The sequence below is a fragment of the Nestor notabilis genome, unplaced genomic scaffold (genome assembly GCF_000696875.1).
Source record: "Nestor notabilis isolate BGI_N333 unplaced genomic scaffold, ASM69687v1 scaffold7921, whole genome shotgun sequence".
NCBI lineage: Eukaryota > Metazoa > Chordata > Aves > Psittaciformes > Psittacidae > Nestor > Nestor notabilis.
The window spans coordinates 25,759-44,694 of NW_009916035.1; the positions used below are offsets into that span (position 1 = coordinate 25,759).

General features: G+C 42.8%; 1 protein-coding gene across 1 annotated transcript in view; it reads right to left on the minus strand.

Moving 5' to 3' along the window:
- Nucleotides 1-4,721: 4,721 nt before the first annotated feature.
- LOC104413422 (glutaminase kidney isoform, mitochondrial) overlaps nt 4,722-18,936 on the minus strand; it is a gene marked incomplete at its 5' end in the record, with an annotated part of 54,978 nt that continues 40,763 nt past the window's right edge. Inside the window, 4 exons of the mRNA XM_010024408.1 lie at nt 4,722-5,053; nt 5,248-5,311; nt 5,478-5,554; nt 6,475-6,536. Of these exons, the coding sequence (XP_010022710.1) occupies nt 4,897-5,053; nt 5,248-5,311; nt 5,478-5,554; nt 6,475-6,536 (360 nt within the window). The remainder of the gene's footprint in view (nt 5,054-5,247; nt 5,312-5,477; nt 5,555-6,474; nt 6,537-18,936) is intronic.

Below are 18,936 nucleotides of genomic sequence, written 5' to 3' on the forward strand. Positions count from 1 at the left end.
ATACTGAAGTGGTTTTGCAATTAGGAATAAGGCACAGGAAAGTAAAAGAAGTTCAATTTAAATGCAGTAATGGCTGCAGGATAGGCAGTCTTTAGTAGGTAAAGGATGAAGTTGTGCTTTCACCAGAGGAGGAACAGGTTTGTTTCTCTGCATGCTTGGAGATAATTCACAGTTAAGAGGCGAGGTTGTCTTAAGTAGCTGATCTCTTAGACTAGGGGCATGTATTAGTCCAGACCGCTGACTAGCACACGGCTGAGCAGAGGGACTGCAGAACACTGGTACTGGATCCCACTTGTTCAGGTACAGGCCCTGCTTGAGCTTGGACAAGATGACCTCCAGCAGTCCCTCCAACCTCAGCCCATTTGTGGCACAGTTGCTCCTGCATCTTCTCACTTCACTGCTGTCTATGCCCAATGCTGGGGAGGGTAGCAGTGGCCAGTGAGACTCAGGGGTGGCAGAGCTGCTTCTCCAGCACTCAGAAATGCTAGATTGATCGCCTGCTGCTTAGAAGTTAAACAACTGGTTCAGTTTAGTGCTGTGCCCAGGAAGACTGATGTGCCCCCCACAAAACTCAAGAGAAACAAAACTGAAAGGACCTAGAGCAGGTAACATATGTATTTAAATGGAAAGCATTGCTAGATGGACGTGGTTTTGGTGCCCTGTGTTACAGAGGTTAACAGTACTACACAATATCACATGTGGTGACTGACTGCCTTTATCTTTCTGTAACTAGCTGAATGGGTATGTTTATTGTAATACAAAACTCAAACACTTGTTTCCTGAGCTACACCTTTTGCTCATGTTCTATATGCAAGTTTGTTTTCATTATTTTTATACTTCAATTTTATCAACCAGGGTGAAATTCTCTAGTGAGATTTAAAGCCGTGGCCTTATTCATGGCTTTGTCTTTACACAGTCAGTAGTTCTAAAAACTGTTTTTTCCCCTGGTGGAATAGCCTTTTGCCATTTTAAATAAATGGAACTGTCACAGTTGACAGTTTTGTCCTTTCTCGTGTTTTGGCTGCTTCTATTGCAATGATGATGTGCTTGCCACTAGATTACTGTATATCTCATTTTAAACTTGCTCGTGCAATGCAACAGTTAGAGCTGTGAAGCCTATGGCAGTACCAATGCTTTTAATTCACTGCACTGTTTTGCTCATCTGCATTACAGAGTTCTTGGAAGGTGGCTGTTAGAATGGTTTGTTATTACTGTTTTTCTTCCCCAGCCAAACTTCAATAAACCAAACTTGAATTTCTAACTTGAGTTCATCAGTAGGATAACTGACCTACAGCTAAACTTGGTGAGCCGTCAAGCTGGGCCACTGCTGCGCTGCTTTTCTCTGGGGCTATTGAGTGTTTCACACTTGTCAGGCTTTTATATTAATGACACAGCCAGAAGTATAATAAAGGAAAGAAACTTCATCAAAAAGTTGATGAAGTGAAGGATAGCATGGGTGAAGAGTAGGCATGAGAACAGCAGAGAAATTGAGGGCACTTGGCCAATCCATGTAAGAACCCCAGCATTAACAAAAAGCAACCAGTGAAAGGACACAGGGAAACAAAGCAAAGCTACATCAGATCAACTCATTCTAACTTCCTGTAAGTTCTGCATAACAGAAATGGCCAAAGGAGGATTTTCCCGGACAGCCTTCCCCATGACTGAAGGCTTTATTTCAACATCAGCCACACAGATAGCCAGTAAAACCCACCACAACCATCATCTTGGTATTTCCATTTATTATGCTGTAAAAAGCAACACTATCTGGATTTTATTTCTTAAAATAAATAACTTTCATTTTCAGAACCAGTACAGCTCAAGTTTAGATTCATTCATGGGAAACTGCTAGAAATACATTCATCACTGTCTATTCCCCACAATACCGAATCTAAGAGTCAAGATCAGCCCAGTCAGTTACAATGACCAGAAGTACACTGCCAATAAGTATAGTCACTGATAGTCCAGCTCTGAAGCAAAAAAATCTGGTACAATACATTTTGTTCACAAAGATAGGCCTAATTAATGCTAAGACTATCACAATATTTCTGAGTACAAAGCATTAAGTTAGCTTGACGATTTTAGGTTGTGATACAGAAGAAACATACATGACATAAAAACAAAGGAGTGGGGGGAATCCTCTTTGGAGCATAAGGAAGTCAGCGGTTGATAAGATAACCAAAAGCTATTTACGATAAAATCTACATGTCAGTGTATGAATGCTAAACAGCCAAACCAATGTACTGCATCTACTGATATTTATAAATATAACGCCATGTCTAAATAGCTGCATCGCTGAATTGGACATTACAAAATAATCCATCTTCTCACAATGAGAAAAATACTAAAACTAACCAGCAAAAATGCACTGAAGCTAGGACCGGCTAAAAGCACTCGGTATGATTCAGGAAAGCATTAAGTTTAGGGACAGCCACGATCCGTAAATGTTAACTTGGTTAAAATCCTTCTTTTGGGTTGGTTTGGTTTGTGTGTGTTTGGTTTTTAATATACTTGTGTTATATAACATACCTCTATTTTTAAAATGCCAGTTCAAGCAACGCAAATTTCAGTTAAGTAAAGCTGAATCAGGTATTTTTCTGAGAAGCTAAAGGATATGTCTTAATGGGAAAGAAAATGTGGAAGAAGTCAGTTAGCACTGAGATAGATACAGAATATTTACCTAGAATCCATCTGAAAATATTCCTCTATACTAAAGTTGACAGAGAAGACATGCTGGGATTTAGTTCAGGGTGTAGCAGGGCAGAGAGACCTTGTGCTACTTGGTGACTGATACGGCTCAAAGAGCCAGAGGCCATTTCGTGTAGTTACTGGTTAGAAGTGGGGAGGCTGTGATACAGGATGTGAAGAGAATGGGTTAAAAGCCTTCAGAAAAATAGCTGATCTCCAGAAAAAAAAAAAAAAAAAAAAAAAGAGAAACCACGAAAAACCCAGGTTAAGAACAGAAAGGTTGATGAGAAGAAGTGTTTGATAACCATACCAGTCAGCTTCAAAATGCTATGTTGGGCCTTTAGACTTTCAGACTCTTCCAAGATTCCACCATCATGAGGACAGTCGCTGCTCGTGATGAGTATCAAGCACTTTTCCCTGTGGTGTGTGCTCCCTGCCGGGAGGCAGTATGGCATATACCAACCAGAGCCTGCACAGGAACTCGAGAGGGTTTCCTCTCAGCCACGCTGACCTGCTGGGTCCCTCTGGAGAAGTTACTTCTCTATATGCCTTAGTGTATTCATTTGCAAAAGGAGGATAATGTGGTTCAGATCATCTTTATAAAGTGCTTGGGCCATTCTAGAAAGGATTTGGGCATCGTTTCAGGAGGATTTTGGTGCCTCAACACAGAAAGTTTCAACTTTGAGATCTACTGCTGGCTTGTACACTATGTGCTAGAATAAAAACAGCCGCACACGCAACTCAAACACAATCTCCTTTTCCATGTGCTAAACGATACTTGCCTAAAATTCTTGTGCTAAAACTCTTGCCTGTGTGCACACCTGTGGTGTTTTGTGAACATCCAGCTCCTCAGTGACTGCTCACTTCAGAGGTTTTGTGCCACGGTGTCACCAGAAGCAGTTGCACGTGAGATAGGGAACAAGTGCCATCGTACTTCTGCAAACAACAAGCATCTGCAGCGACGTTTCCCATGACGGGGCACATGCCGAGCTGGCTTCGGTGGCAAGGCAGGAAGTGCCACTGCTCACCACAAAAGGCATCACCTACTTGTGCTCCTGATGCTGAATAATGTGTTCTGCACCAGTGGAATCCCACCGGTGCAATATCCTGCTCCCTGGTTGATGGTAGTGCAAGAAGAAAACATACCCAAAAATTTGGCTTATCTCCTGCTCTGCTCACGCTTTGATTGGCTCTATGCTCCTTAAAGCTGTTTCGCTCTGTCCGTGTTCCTTATCGCAAGCCAGATCTACATGCAATATTTGGTTTAGTACTTTGCCTTTCGCATACTCCCATTCCCTTCTCTGGCTCCTGGTGCAAGGCACCAAGAACAGCACACATGAGCCCCACCAGGGGGTTCTGCAGCTTGTCAAGGCTTGCTGTAGTGCAAATGTACCTGCTAGGAACACAACTGCATAGAGTGGAAGCACCCGCTTCCCCCAGTGACAGGGGAAGTACTTTAGCAGCTGAACATGGAGAGAGAGAGGAGGGAGGTGAGACAAAGGGAACTGAAAGAAACTCTTCAAAACATAAACCTCACTAAATGCTCTTTGATGTCCCATTCCCCTATGCCATTTGGTCAAAAGAACCTTGAAACAAATTCCCTGACAAGACTACCTAAGAACAAGTCTAGACCACTGACAACTGTCATCTATATACTCTGTTGATATTTATATTATGTAAACAAGGTGGATTTTTTACTTAGGTTTATTTTCCCAAAGATAAGTGCAGAACCTTACTTAACACACCCAGCCTAAATCTACATCAGCATCCTCAGCTTGTGAAGAACCTCACTGACGCTCAGACCTGACAGTACTCTGGCTCACCTTGGCCACACTGGAAACAGAGGCTATAGGAAACAAAAACTCAGCAGAAAAAATCCTGACCACAGACTAGAGTTCACATAGAACACAAAAATAAATTAAGTAGTGCACAGTAAAGCCAACAACAGCTAAATATTTTTATACATCAATTATATGCAGCATGAGGTAATATTGCTCACATTATGGAGGGAGATTCTTAGTTGGTTTTGTTTCTTTAGAGAGAGATTGGATTTGTCCTGTGCGTATAGAAACTCCTGTAACGTAACACTGAAGTAACAGAGACTTCTGTAAAATATATACCACTATCAGATAGAAACACACACGCTCTTCATTACTTATGTATACCACAATTAAATAGGTGATTTGATTCTTAGGATCTAGCTGAAGGTGATTATAGTAAGCCATCTAGATTTTTATGAACCGTTCGGTTCTCTTTCCCGTTGTTGGAATCCTCTGATGGCGTGTATTGGACCTGATATTCTTGAAGAATTTTAAACACATCGTGGTGTCCGAAATGTAAAGCTTCATCCATAGGAGTGTTATTCCACCTACAAGAAGGAGCACAGTATTTCCAAGATCAGCACCTAAGCGCAGAGCCAAAAGCACCAACAATCTAGTTCTTTACATACTGTGCTAGTAATCCTCAGTGCATTCCACTCTGACTTGACAGACACCTCTCCTCACAGGGGCTTGAGAGATGCTATTTGTGTCTTTCCTCCAAACTGGCAATAAAACCACTCACCTGTCTTTGGGGAAAGGATTCACTTTGCATGCTTCCAGTAGGAATTTAACAACGTCCACGTGTCCTGTAAGAAAAACAGGCTTGTGAATGCATATACTTTTATTTATATAGATCTATGTATATACATACACAGTTTTTAAAAGCAGGTGTGCACGTAGAGTGAAGATACTCTAACGAAAGCTGACCACACTCCATTAACAGATAGCAAACAACATCTGAGGAGACATTACCTTCTGCAGCTGCTACATGCAGGGCTGTTCGTGAGTCATAATCTCTTTGTTCCATATCCATTCCTGACAGAGCAAATCTAAAAAACCAAACATATATTACAGAAAACCATCTTACATAACTAAAACAAGTTACCAAACTAGCATGGAGCAATACCCCTAAGCTACAACAATGAAACTGCTGCTGCAGGAGGATATAAACGGTATCAAGAGCCCATCGTATCTTCAGTTGTAATGGAAAGGGGCCCTGACTGCTTTGGCTTTAACTTTCTGTTCTCTACTTCTTAAGAAGAAAAATAAAATGTCTTTGCAGGGAACATAATAGCCAATATATTTGATTTAAAACCTAACATGGACAAGCTAAGTCATTTAAGGCAAATTACATTTAGGCCACCTGAGGAAATCCAGGGAGGGCTCCCAAGTCTGAAAATCCTAAATCCAGGGTTTAGGTATTGGCAGAGTTCTTTCATCACACTACAGTGCTCTGGGATAGCAGAGTTAAACTATACATGTTTTTCCATCCACTAACTATATTCAGGTATATTCTAGCTAAATTAATACCTTCATTTAGTCTCTTACCATTATTACTTTAAACATTGCCAGATTCTATTCCAGATGTAAAAAGCAGAGCTAGATTTCCTAACCCTTCCAACATCAATGCCTGGATCTCTGTGGCAGTTTCCAAACTGAATTACAAAGCAGGTGAGAGTACAGCTAGGATTTTCTGCTGTGACTACAATAAAAGAAGGTTAAGGAAACTTATTTCACTGTGATCCAAAGACACAAAAAGCAATGGGGTTGCAGTATAATGTGAGGAGTGTGAGGATACCTTTGTGATGGTGTGGGTCAGGTTTGTTTGGGGTTTGGGTGAACATACTCAGTCTCCAGCACAGCTGGGATGTTCCCAACATAGACGCAGTGCATATGCATATTCATAAACAATAACAGCAGGTACCAAACAAAGCAGCATTCCTATTCCCAACCCCACACTGATTTTTACCTCCGGAGTGCAGACACATCCCCTGTGTAGGCAGCAAACAGCAGGTTTATCACAGACTTCACCTACAAAGAGAGATGAGATCCTGTTTATTCAGCTTCTTTCCTCAAAAAGAAAACGAATGGGAAACCCAGAAAACCCCAGCACGGCCAGTTGGTCCCGTGCTTATGAAGTTGTTAATTTCATCCTTTTCCCTGGCCACATTTGCAGTATAGCATAAACCACCAGAAGGTTCCATTTCAGCTTGCTTTGCTGCCGGTGCTTTCAGGTCTGTCTTTCCAAGGCTGAAGTCATAAGGACAGTAAAAGAACCATAAAACATGCACTTCTACCCCATGGTGGTAAAAAGTACGAGCCCTGCTGTATGAACAAACCAGATTTCCCTCTGACTACCCAGTGATACTGAATATTGAGTTACAAAGACAGCCTCGCTTTGCATAACTCAAAAAAGCACAAACAACTCGTAAGACAAACTCACTCCAGAAAAATAAGTTGGGTTTGGGCTTTTTGGAGGTTTTTTTGTTGGTTTTTCTTTTTGTGTGTGGGGTTTTTTTCCCCAGAGAAGGCTCCTAATGCTGGAAGAAATCTACATTAGCAGAAGAGAAGAAACAGTACTGGGCTTGCTCTGTATTACAGACTTTCTTTGCATACATCTAACACAGAGGCTTCCTTCAAATAAACAATTTAAAGCAATGCTATCACATAATGAGCTGCTGCAAGAACAGCAAGGTTTCAAGGCAGGCAAAAGTAGGATCTTTTCAGATCAAGTAACACAGGTGAAGTCTCAGGCAAGTAGTGTTTTTCTCAGCTGTATTAATTACTTTAATAAGAAACACCACTGTCAGGCTACACCAGCCTCGTCCCATGCACATTTCTAACACGTCCTGGCTGTAACAACTCCACAAGTTTTAAGAACCCAAACCAACAAGAGAGATGGTTTTAAGCATCCCACATTAGCGTCTTTCACAAACAGATACAGCCACTTCTGGGCACTCTCACAGCAATTCCCAGTAAATACTCAGTGGCTTTTTGAGTCTGCAAAGTTCTGTTGCTGGTACCAGCCAAGTAACAGAGATTAAGGGAAAAAATGATGCTGTAACCTTCTGCAACAAGGAGCAGAAACAAACCATGAAGAATCACGACCCATAAACAAGCCTCCCACAGATTTCTGCAGCAACACTGGTGTATTTTCGCAGGGCCACAGATGAGCCAACATCTGCGCCTCTTGCAAACCCAAGCAGAGGAACTTCTTGTTATTCTTTACACCTCAACTATGCACTGACGCAAACAGGGACTGAGGCAAAAGGAGATGGAGGCCCAAAGGCCTGGATGGATACACAGAGGGGAAATGGAGCCACTCTCCTTACTCGAGTAAGGAAGCACTCCTGCAGCTCCTTTCCAGTTTGCACTTTGAGGCTCATCAGGTTTATCAGCCTTGCACAGCAAGTGTGAGACCTGCTGGGCAAGATCCACAGGTCTCCATCCATCCTCAGTATCCTCAGTAACCATCCTGCCTGAGCGCACCCACCCCTACGGCCCTTTTTCTCCCCCCCGACACGGGCAGCTCCTCCCCAGACTGCCCCTGCCTTCTCCCAACCCCTTGCTCAGCACACGAGTTACAGGAACAAGCCATTACAAGCACCCTTCAGGGCTGCTGTGTCTCATCCTTGCTGCTGCCAGGGATGTGGAGACTTCCATCACCAAGGCTGGCTAACAGCAGCAAACACCCACCAGCGCTCTCATTAGACCTTCAGTAGAAAACATCACACACCAAAAGAGTAAAGCCTCCTAAAAAAGCGTACATCTTTTAGAGGCCCCAGGCTGCAGGCTGTATTTGAACACAGGTATGGAAGGGAAATTTAGTTTGGTCAGCTCTAGATTTCATCAGTATGATTCAGGAGTTTTCCTTGCTGAGACAGAAGCTGAGCATTGCTCCACTGCTGGTGCCATGCAGGCAGGCCAAGGCTGACTGCACTCAGGTGCTGAATACTCTCCCTTTTCAGGATCTAGGATGAGCAAAGGACATTCTGTCTTTAATAAAAAACCATTTCAGAGGTAACTGGTAATTTTGGCTGGGCTTCCTTATGTTTCTGGGAAATGCAAATGTGTATTAAAATAACAACATAAAAATAACACGCATTCCTTCCTCACAAAAAATAACCTTCCAAGTGCAGCTGGGGCCAAGAATCCCTCTGGATTCAGCTGAGCATTTTGCGAACAAGACATTTTCAGTCTCTAGAACGATGTGACAAAGTGTAATTTGGAGATTCCTGAGGCTTTCTAACACAATAACCTTGGGCCAGATCTTCCAGCAATCTGGGAAACATTAAAGCGGAAATGTAAAATCCAAGGTCACATTATGACACAACTGAGTTTCTTGACAGATCAAAAGGAAATGCCAGTCCAGAGAAAAAGAAAATAGACAAATCTCTGCTGCTTTGGTTCAGAAAAAGAAAACTGGAGAGGAAATACGACTGCTCTCTGTACAACAGTGAAGGTAAATGGGATACAAAAGGCAGGAGACAAACGCATTTAGGAGGAAAATTATTAGCAGAATAATCATCCAAAACTGGTCGGGAATAAACTCAATTTGGAAAAAAAAAGAAGCAGATTTCAATGATTTTATGGGAGACTTAGGCTGGCTTTGCCAGCAACAAAACACACCCCAACTCTGCAACTGCACCCTGCCCTACCAGCAGCATGGTTATTTTTTGGCCTGGACAAATTTTATAAGGAATGGAATTAAATTGCTCAAAAGACAGCATAAACAGCAAAGATGGATGTAAAAAGTGAATTCAAGAATATCAATGTTTGCAAGCATAAAATACATTCTGAATTCAAAGTAAGAATATAGAGTTTCCATTCACTGCCTCTAGAATATCTCTTATTTTTCAAGAGACTATTAATCTAAGCAGCATATGTATTAAACCACCACGTAAGAGCTTATTTACACTGAGGAAGAAGTTGTTGTTTGGAAACAACTTGCTGCCAGAAGCTTTGTATCTGCACCACGTCTCACCTGGGCTGCCACGAAGCCACAATCAAGGCTTCAAAAATGCAAGTAGAAGCTCTCTGCCCCCAAACTCACAGCCTACCAGCCTGAAACAGTCCATTGCAAAAACCAGGAGCCAAAGAAACTCAGTGGGAGCAGCAAACATATGACTGTGCTTTGGGTTTTTCTACTGCAGGGGAGGAAAAAACCAAGATCGAAGACAACAGATGAGCTGCATCCATTCAAACTAAGTAGGGCACAAGGCAACTAATTTAAGTGTTTAGAGACTGTCAAGAAGTTTCTCACCAAGTGGTTCATTATCTTCTATAAGCCACATTCAATTCTGGTGTTTCTGTTAACTGTACTGATGAACACAGGTTTTCCCTCCTCTTCAGAAACAGGAACAGAAAGGTTACCTTCAACCTGACAGCCATAAATTACAGTTTGCTACCACGCTGAATTCCTTAACTATGAAAATTTAACAACAGGAGAAGGGATGTGGTGGTGCCTTTGCTACAAATGAGTTGGATCAAACGCTACCAAACAGCTATACAGCAGCATGGAACCCAGAGCAAAAACTGCTCCACCTCTTGTCAAATGGGAAATAAAACCTGCATGCACCATACCAGAGGAACTTAACAGCTCTCTTGTCATCGTGCCAGGAATGCAGAGCACTACTCACTTAACTAGGATGAAACCGTCTGTACAACGCTCTTTCCCAAGTGCTGGACGTAGCCCTTGTTATCCAGGTGGTGAAACCAGCCAAGAAAGTTTCCTCAGGGATATTTGTGTTACTCAACATCAAGATCAGCAGTCCCAGACCACACACCTTGGTACTTTCACCTTCAGGTTAGGTGTTAGAGGTCTCCGACTCAGCTGGATGAAGCTATGATGGACTCAAGCTAATGCTGGCAACAGTCCTGCTTCACACGGGAAGACCACGACCTCCAGAGGTCCTTTCCAACAAACAGCTCTGTGTGTCCATGGGCAAGAACGTGAGGAGCACAAGAGGAAAACAGAGACTGTCGTTGCTAAAGAAACGAGGTCAAGTTAAAGGAAGGAAGCACTCGGAGTTCAGAGCATCAGGAAGTCACAGCACTGTGGCAAACAGCTCAGATAAGCACAGGTAAAAGGGAAAACAAGTAAAACACTCAACCCATACCAAGTGAGATACAGCATGGAAAGTTACAAAGGAAAACTCAGTGTTAGTGACTCCTCGTCCAAAGCTTTCATAGTGCAGTTATTTTAAGTATCTCCTGAGCCTGACTGTGCTAAAAGTTCCAAAGGAGGCTCCTTCAAGCAGCAGGATTCAGATGTGAAGCCAACTGCACAAGAACAGAAGAAAAGCAGCAAAACACACCAGCTTCCTCAGCATTTCAGGGAGCCCAGCAAGTGCACTGCATCCCCCATTTCCCTGTGAACACATTGTCAAAGTACTTCAGTAAGACATGATAGTTCATGTTTTCCAATTCTTGGGGTACCAACCCGAAAACCCTAGTGAAAAACTAAGCTTAACTTCAGTATTAATATGCTGAGGGTACTTATCGCAAGTGACATTTCAATACATTAACTGATCTGAAAGGCTTGACTGATATGTGGGAACAGCTTTAGTGCAGTATTTGTAACAAATCAGTCTTTCCTAGCTGAGCTGCACACCCAAATCCACACAAGAATACTTATTTAAATGGTCTTAGTCTCATGATGGCTAACAGCAAATCTCCGCACAAGGCAGAGATGAGAATTGCTTCTCTCAACACAGATGGGTCTAGAGCACTTTTTGTTTTAAATACACAAGAACAGCACGTGTATCACTGCCTTCTCAACACAAGATCTCTCCGAACACTTCACAAGAGAACAAGCTGCTCTTGTTGTCAGCACTAAGATGGGAAACTGAGGCGCAGAGGTGGAATTGAACTGCTAGGGTCTTGTCCCAAAGAAAGAGCAACCTGGCACCTTCTGCCCACTGGCTCAAACGCTTCAGCATTGCTATAAAACAACCAAACCTCAAGCAGGAACCAAACCCAAGCAGCTGACCCTGCCAGCTCATGCTCTGCATCTGCCCATGTGTCCCTGCTGCTACAGGGCCATCTGTTGTGCTGCACAGCTACCACTGCCTCTGCTGCTCCATACGCCGCCTGGGTCAGGAGAGGGAAAATCCACACAGCCGTGCACGCAAAGAACACAAATCCTTCAGAAAAATTAATTTAGCTTAGAGTGGGACTAATTCTGTGAGAGGCTCTTAGCTAAAAAGGTCACGGAATCTGGATTTTCATTTCCTACTGTGTCCTGCTTCCTGAGAGCGCTCCCCACACACACAATTCCTTGAAAACACCACAGAGTTTACACTCTAAAAAAAGTATTAATTCCAGCTTTTCAGTTTCTCCACGCTAAGGAATACAGTCGAGCCCCATAGTTCAAGAGCAGTGCTGCTAAAGGCAATACAAACAAGGAGAAACAAACAACTCCCCCTAATCTTTCCAGTGCACTTTCCATAACATTTAGGGACAATGCCACAGGTTAACTTCAAAGGAAATGTTCAAATAGTGAGGAAAAAAAATGTTGTTTGGATGCACATTGTTTCTCAAAAACTCTGCCATATCGGAACTTTACAATGCACCAGACCCAGTGTGCTGAGAGGAGACCTTCAAATACAACATGGGGGGGTAAAAAAGAGATAGTAGAGCTAGTTAAGGTAAAAAGCCACCACTTTCTTATGGCTTTTCTTTTTTTGTGCTTAAACTGGGATGCAGTGTTTCCTTTTGGGAACCTTGTCCTCGTGGCCAAATGGCTTGAAGAGCAGTTTTAAGTGTTTCCCCTGCACAGCACAGCAGAGTGGAGATAAATCAGGATATAAACTTCAGCTCTTGCAGCTCAGGACTTCCCTGATGACAAGCAACTGTTACAGTGATCCCAGGTCCTGATGCCCTGAGATCTCAGAGCAAGTCCCGGATAAGCAGGAGTCTTGGGGCACAACACCCCTGACAAAGGCTCCCAGCTGTGGGAAAGCTGGAAATGACACTGAAATGGGAATGAAGTTCTGTGGTTCTTCATCAGTGCCAGAGAAACCAGACTGACCCGTCTGGATGGCTCTGAGGCACAGTTCTCCACACCACTAAAACCTACCAACGCTGCAGCACACGCAGTCTGCACTATGATACTGTGGCTATCTTCCTTTGACACCTGCACCAACCACCGAGGATGATACAGCACAGTTTGCCTGTTTATATGAGAAGCCCATCCAAAATTATTCTTCACTGTGAGGGTGGTGCACAGGTTGCCCAGAGAAGCTGTGGCTGCCCCATCCCTGGCAGTGTTCAAGGCCATGTTGGACACAGGGGCTTGGATCAACCTGCTCTAGTGGAAGGTGTCCCTGCCCATGGCAGGGGGTTGGAACTGGATGAGCTTTAAGGTCCTGTCCAACCCAACCCATCCCATCATTGTATAATGATTTACCACCCTGGCAGCACACTGCGACGACGAGGAGAAAGCCGAGAGCACCAAGTCATCAGTAATTCCTATTCTCCTCTCCCCACCACAGACCACTCCATTTGGCAGCTGGGTCACACTGACACAGAGGACACGTGAGTGAAGGCCCTGCTTGCCAAGAGACCCCGAGATGCTCCTCTACCCCATGCCAAAAGGGCTGCCGCGGGCACAGCCGTGCGTGCTGAGCTCTCGCACCTATTGTTACCAGCACACGGCATCACTAATCCAGCTCAGTGCCGCATTAACGCTGAAAGGCAGAAAATAGACTTTTAAGCTGTCCAAGGTGCGTGTTTGTCCAGTGAACAAGGATTAACGTTTCATACTGGGAACAGACGGGCAAATACAAACTCTTCCTGTTCTCCTGACATGTGCAAGTGACCAAGCACCAACAAGCAAGGCAGGAGCAAAGAGCACGCATGAGCCAAGAGGGTTTGCGCAAAGTAAGAAAAGCCCCAGGATCAACAGAAATTCAACTGTCACCACTCTGCTACTTTCCCTAAAGATGCTCCCCTGATGAGGGTCATTGAGTATGTCACAAAAAGCAGTCACATTCCCCCTGCTCTCCAGAAAAACTGCAGCTTTTTAGAAGCGAATCGAAGGAAAAAACCTCCTGAAATCTAAGACGCCAACGTGAATTCTGGAACAGCAGTGGTGACCTATAAAAGAACCAGAAAAAGTAAATCTAGAGCACACGTTAAACAACTTAGTCACCCAGTTTTCCACACTGAAGCATGGCCTATAGACGACTTTCTCCCTGCATGTAAGGTTTCAAAATCAAATTGAAAAAACAAACCCAAGAAACCAGCCAAACGTGCCCAAAATGAATTTTGCAGCTTCAACTTTGAACTTAAACCTGGAACACAAGTAATCCCTGAAAGGACAAATATAAACCAGGGATAGATCTCAGTGTCTATACATTCAGACACCAGACAGGACCCCTTCTTTTAAAGCAATTGATCATTTTTGTATTTACAATTAATCTGCAATAACCTGGCATCTGCTCTCCAGGCTCTGCTACCAAGGCAGATCCATTTCTTCTCCAGAACTTTCTCCCCCTGCCTCTTCAGCCTATTTTCCGCACTACTGACCCTTGTTTCCTCATGCAATTTGAGGAAAGTGCAAAAATAACTCTAGAATCTGCAAATATTTATTCTTCTGTGTTGGGGCAAAAATAAAGCACCATTCAAGTCCAAAAGAGACAGCAGAGTTTTCCTTTAAAACCCTATTCCTCAACATGAAGGTAAGCTGTATTTTGCAGGGAAAGAAAACATGACTGTAAACCAGTATCTTTGCAATCTTCTGCTTTGTTTCCCATGAAATGAAGTTAAAGTTATTACCTAAGGGCAAAACATTTACTTTTAAAAGTAAAAGCTATGGCTGAGCTGTAAACAAATATCTCACTGAAACAATATGGTTTGTGGAAAGCACTTAAGTATTACTCTGTCCTCTCACTGACTTCTCTTAGAGCTTCTATAACTGCCAGTTTTCAGCCTGGCACAAACGGATCGCTAACACCCAGCGTATCTGAAGGACTGAAACATGCATTTAGATGTCCACAGAGGCAGTGCTGGAGACGTGGAGGTGCAGCAGCTCTCAGCAGAGGTCTCCCAGCACAGCTCAGCGCTGCCTCCACGCCACAGCCAAGATGCAGACACCGTACTTACCGCATGCCCCGCTCCAGTGCCGGCATCCAACACCCAAACCTACGTGCTGTGCTTTATTCACTCAATCCCAGACTACTTCAGGTGCCACCCAGGTGAGGACCAGCTCTGAAGCACCCCGAAAGCTCACCTGGGGAGGTTTAGCCCCCAGGTATTTCTAAGGATCTAGTGCATGAAGGCAGTCTCAGCAGCCTCTGCATGAAGCCACACCACTACCTGATTCTACAGAAACCTAACAGTTAGGTAAGGTAATTTCTCTAACTTTCTGAAGCATGCAAAAGTAAGTCTTTCAGCTTGAACAGAAGTGATCAACAGACCTCACCTACCTCTACAGCAACCTAATGCCAACTGCCTCTAACACAGCCTCTTGCTCCAACTTTAAACCAACACTAACATCATAAGTTTATAAAGCTGGAATTCCTTGGGAAAGCCTTTGTTCCCATTATACTGTAAGTAATTAGAGGATATGTGAATAAATTAATGCATACACTTACACTCATTAATGACATACAGAAATACTTGAAAACACAAACAAGGCTAGCTGTTCCATAAACCTTCCATTTTGCCTTCAGGACTTTCTCCCCCACCTCTTTAGCCTATTTTCTGCTCTACTCGTCCTTGTTTCCTCATGCAATTTGAGGAAAGTGCAAAAATAACTCTAGAATCTGCAAATATTTACTCTTCTGTGCTTTGAAACTAACTCAGAAACAAGATTCTGTCATTTTTTTCAGTCCAGTCCATTTTGTAATGCCTCAACAGTCGTCTCTTTTCCTCTAGATGGTGCAAGCTCCTGCTCACAGCTCTGGGCAGAGGAGGATGATGATACCCAGCTCCTTTAGTTTTACGAGCTGGGAGTGCTGCATTTATTTTTGGAGCCAAAGCTGCAACAGTGGCTTTCAAAGCTGCTACCATGGAGTTTATTTTTGGAGTCTCTCTGGTGGAATTAACTGGAAATGCCACTTGCACAGCAATTACCCACATAGTTTGTGCTGCTGGTAGAAAACTAAGGCTCATAAAACATTTACTCCTCGGTAACTGCCTTAGTTCTCAGCAGCCATGTTCAAACACCATTCATGTGCACATGAAAGCTGCTCATCCCCCGAGTTATGTCTAGACTGCAGCCACACAAGAGGCTGTGCTTTCACATGTATGTACCCAAAGTAACTTTAAGCCAAGGGCACTGCAAAAACCTCGGGCCAGCCAGCAAGCCAGGTATTTATTCCCCTGGGTTCACAGAAGAGCTTCCCTGTCTCCCCATGGCCGTATCAGATGGCAGTACAGCACTAACAGCTTCCAGTCTGGCATCACTTAGATGCGTTAATTGCATTTATGACTGCAAGACCTGTTCCGGTGCTCTGTAACCTACATACAGACCCCTTACTGCATCTGGCTGGTTGAGCTGATCAAACAGAAACGCAAGGAACACATTATTTTAGGTAATATTCCTGCTTTTTCATGAATTTATACTTTATTATAAAGGATACAAATGTACTGGATCATTTTCTAAGTTGAAAAGGTTTCTGACCTTTAAAGTACTGATCTAATGACAGATCAGGACAGCAGCAGGCAGCAACTGCTAAAAGCAGCTAAGCAGGTTATGGGAAATGAACTGCTGCCCAATTAGCAGGCAGCAAGTAAGGGCATGAGAGAGAACTTCCAGAGAAGAGAAGTTCAAGGGCAGGCACCAAAGGGCTACCACCTCTGCCCTCAGCATCACAGTGCACTTCAGACAGAGGAAGGAAAAGTTATGAGACAGGTACATTTGCTAACAAACAGATCAATTCATCAGAACAATTATGTGATCATGAGACTTACTTTCTCTATAAATTGTGTCTCAAGCTGGAAAAAAATCCCAGTAGGATTTTAAATGTCTTACTGCAATTCAGCTTTTAAAACTGTTTCAAATCCAAATTCAATCTTTCAGAATGAAGTTGGTCATTTTCTTCTTCCAACTTGCTACATTTCTGAATTGGCTGGTACATACTGACAAAAAGTTTTCTATAATCCTAAAAGTGTCTCTTTAAAAATCTCTAAACAGTGGAAGGAGTACTGACTAAGTTCAATTCAGACACAGGAACACTAACATACAAACAAGCTTGTACCAGTAGCTCAATCTTAGTACTTGTCGCAGAAGCTGTGTATGTAGCTGAATGTAAGAAACATTTAATTAAACCATTTATATATTGAAGATTTCTCTCAACACCAGAAAAAAAAAAGCAAAAATGAACAAAAAAATCATCAGAAACCCCTTCCTTCAATCTTAAGAACACCTGCTAATCTCCTTTACTGGAACACATGTAGGCTAAAGTCACAAAAGGAAAAGAGCAGCCTTCCTGGAGTTGAGGGCTGAGCAGAGACATTTCCCTCTCTCTCCCTACTCACCTATTGGTTTCAAATGGATTTCTACCACTCACATTTCCTTCAGATTCAAACGTTTTAGAGATAGGTCTAAAAGTCTAGAGTACTAGATTATGCCACCCAAAATTGCAAATCAATAGCACATTTTGGTCTTTAAGGTCCCTTGAACCCTAACCATTCTACGATTCTAGGATTTCAAAGTAAACAGCATTTCTCCTCTGCCTGAAGTCCTTTTTTATCAGAATGGTTTACTCTAGGTATTTAAAAGCATCTAAAAATGATACTTGCTACAAACTAGCCCAATACCCTGTTTGTCCATCTTTCCTGGTCTGTTACTGTGCTATCTTGCATAAAATGTTAAAAGCCTAACTAAAGTTCAGAGGACACAGTAACTGGGAGCAAAAAGTACTTTTCCTTCCAATCACATCTGGAGCCACGAAAGAGAGACTAAACCTCTTGCAATACCAGCCTCTTGCTCGTAAGTGGCCACTTCTGGGAAGAGTCTGCCTCACCCGTATTCCTCAAAACATCTCTCTACCTGTGAAAAAGCTGAATGATCTTAAATACTAACAGGCAGGAGATGCGAGCTCTTCAAGGAGTCAAAAAAATATCCTTTAACTCAGATGGAAAAAAGCAAGGACCATCGATAGGATTGAGCTCAGTTCTACAACTAATTCAGCCGCTGCATATGCAGAGATCACGCATTTAATTCTTATAACTTTTAAGTGATAAAGGAGATGTAGTATCTTGTAAATGAAATATAAAATACTACACATTTCCAATATAGTTTTCAAATTCATAAATAATAGTCTACTTTATAATAGGTCTGGTTTAGCTCAAGTGCCTGAAAGACAGTAACAACAGCACTGATTGAACTGTCCTTGAAGATGTCAAGCTTCAAAGACCTAATTTGATCACAACAAACACTGTGAATTTGCAATGACTTATTATTTATAGTTATGGCTATTGATTAATTCTAAAGTACTAGCAAACTGATTCTGTTTAAATTACAGATAAGACTAATTAAAATGAATTAAGTTAAATGATTAAACAAAATGTTTACTAGATTAAGTGAAACATCTACTTACCTTCACTAACAGATTCTTTCAGAAACACCATGCCCATCTATTCCACTCCTGAGATGTGTCAACCCCATGGGGGTGGGCCGAGCCTATTTTGGCCAGCCGTGTTTCTCAGCTCCCACACTCCCACCCCTGCCTCCTCCACTGGAGGCAGAAGAATCAATCCTTCACCAATACTAACTCCAAAGGTGCAGAGTGGGTCACACAAACCAAAGCTGAACTGAATCCCTGCGTACAAGCCTCTCCCGCAAGAATGAAATACCTAATATTTACTAGAAATTATTGTATAATACCGTAAGAACATCTAAGGTGCATGGATAAGGCAATTTATCCTGTCCTGTACAGGGGCAGGGGGAACTCAGCATGGCAGCAGGAAACGCTGTGGGAAGAGCAGTGCACGACTGGTTTTGTCTTTCCCCTTTCTAGCAGATAAAACCACCGCTAAAGATGAACTGCTTCAAGGGGTACACAGAAAACCCACACAAGCCAGAGCTTAAGATTCAGAGCCACTGACTCCATCAGTATTAGATCACAAGACCCCAGGAACAGAAGCTTTTCTAGTTGGAAGACAATTCCTGCAAAAAGGCCTCAAGGTTCCTTTATACCCAACTGTGGTATGGAATATTAAGAACAGGTACTAGGATGGACAAGGCAAATACCACTCATCCACAGATAACCCTGAGAAACTGACAGATGCTCCTAAATTTTTCAACACAGGAGGACTTTAGCAATGATGAAGCTTCACCAGAGCTTAGATAATGATGTACTGACTAGAGAGCTTCCTTCCTCATGCACATGTGCTCAGAGTAATACATGAGTCTGGTAGAAGAGTAGCTAATCTCAAGTGCTGCTCACTGACATTTACTTCCAGATGCGTTATCCTTTGT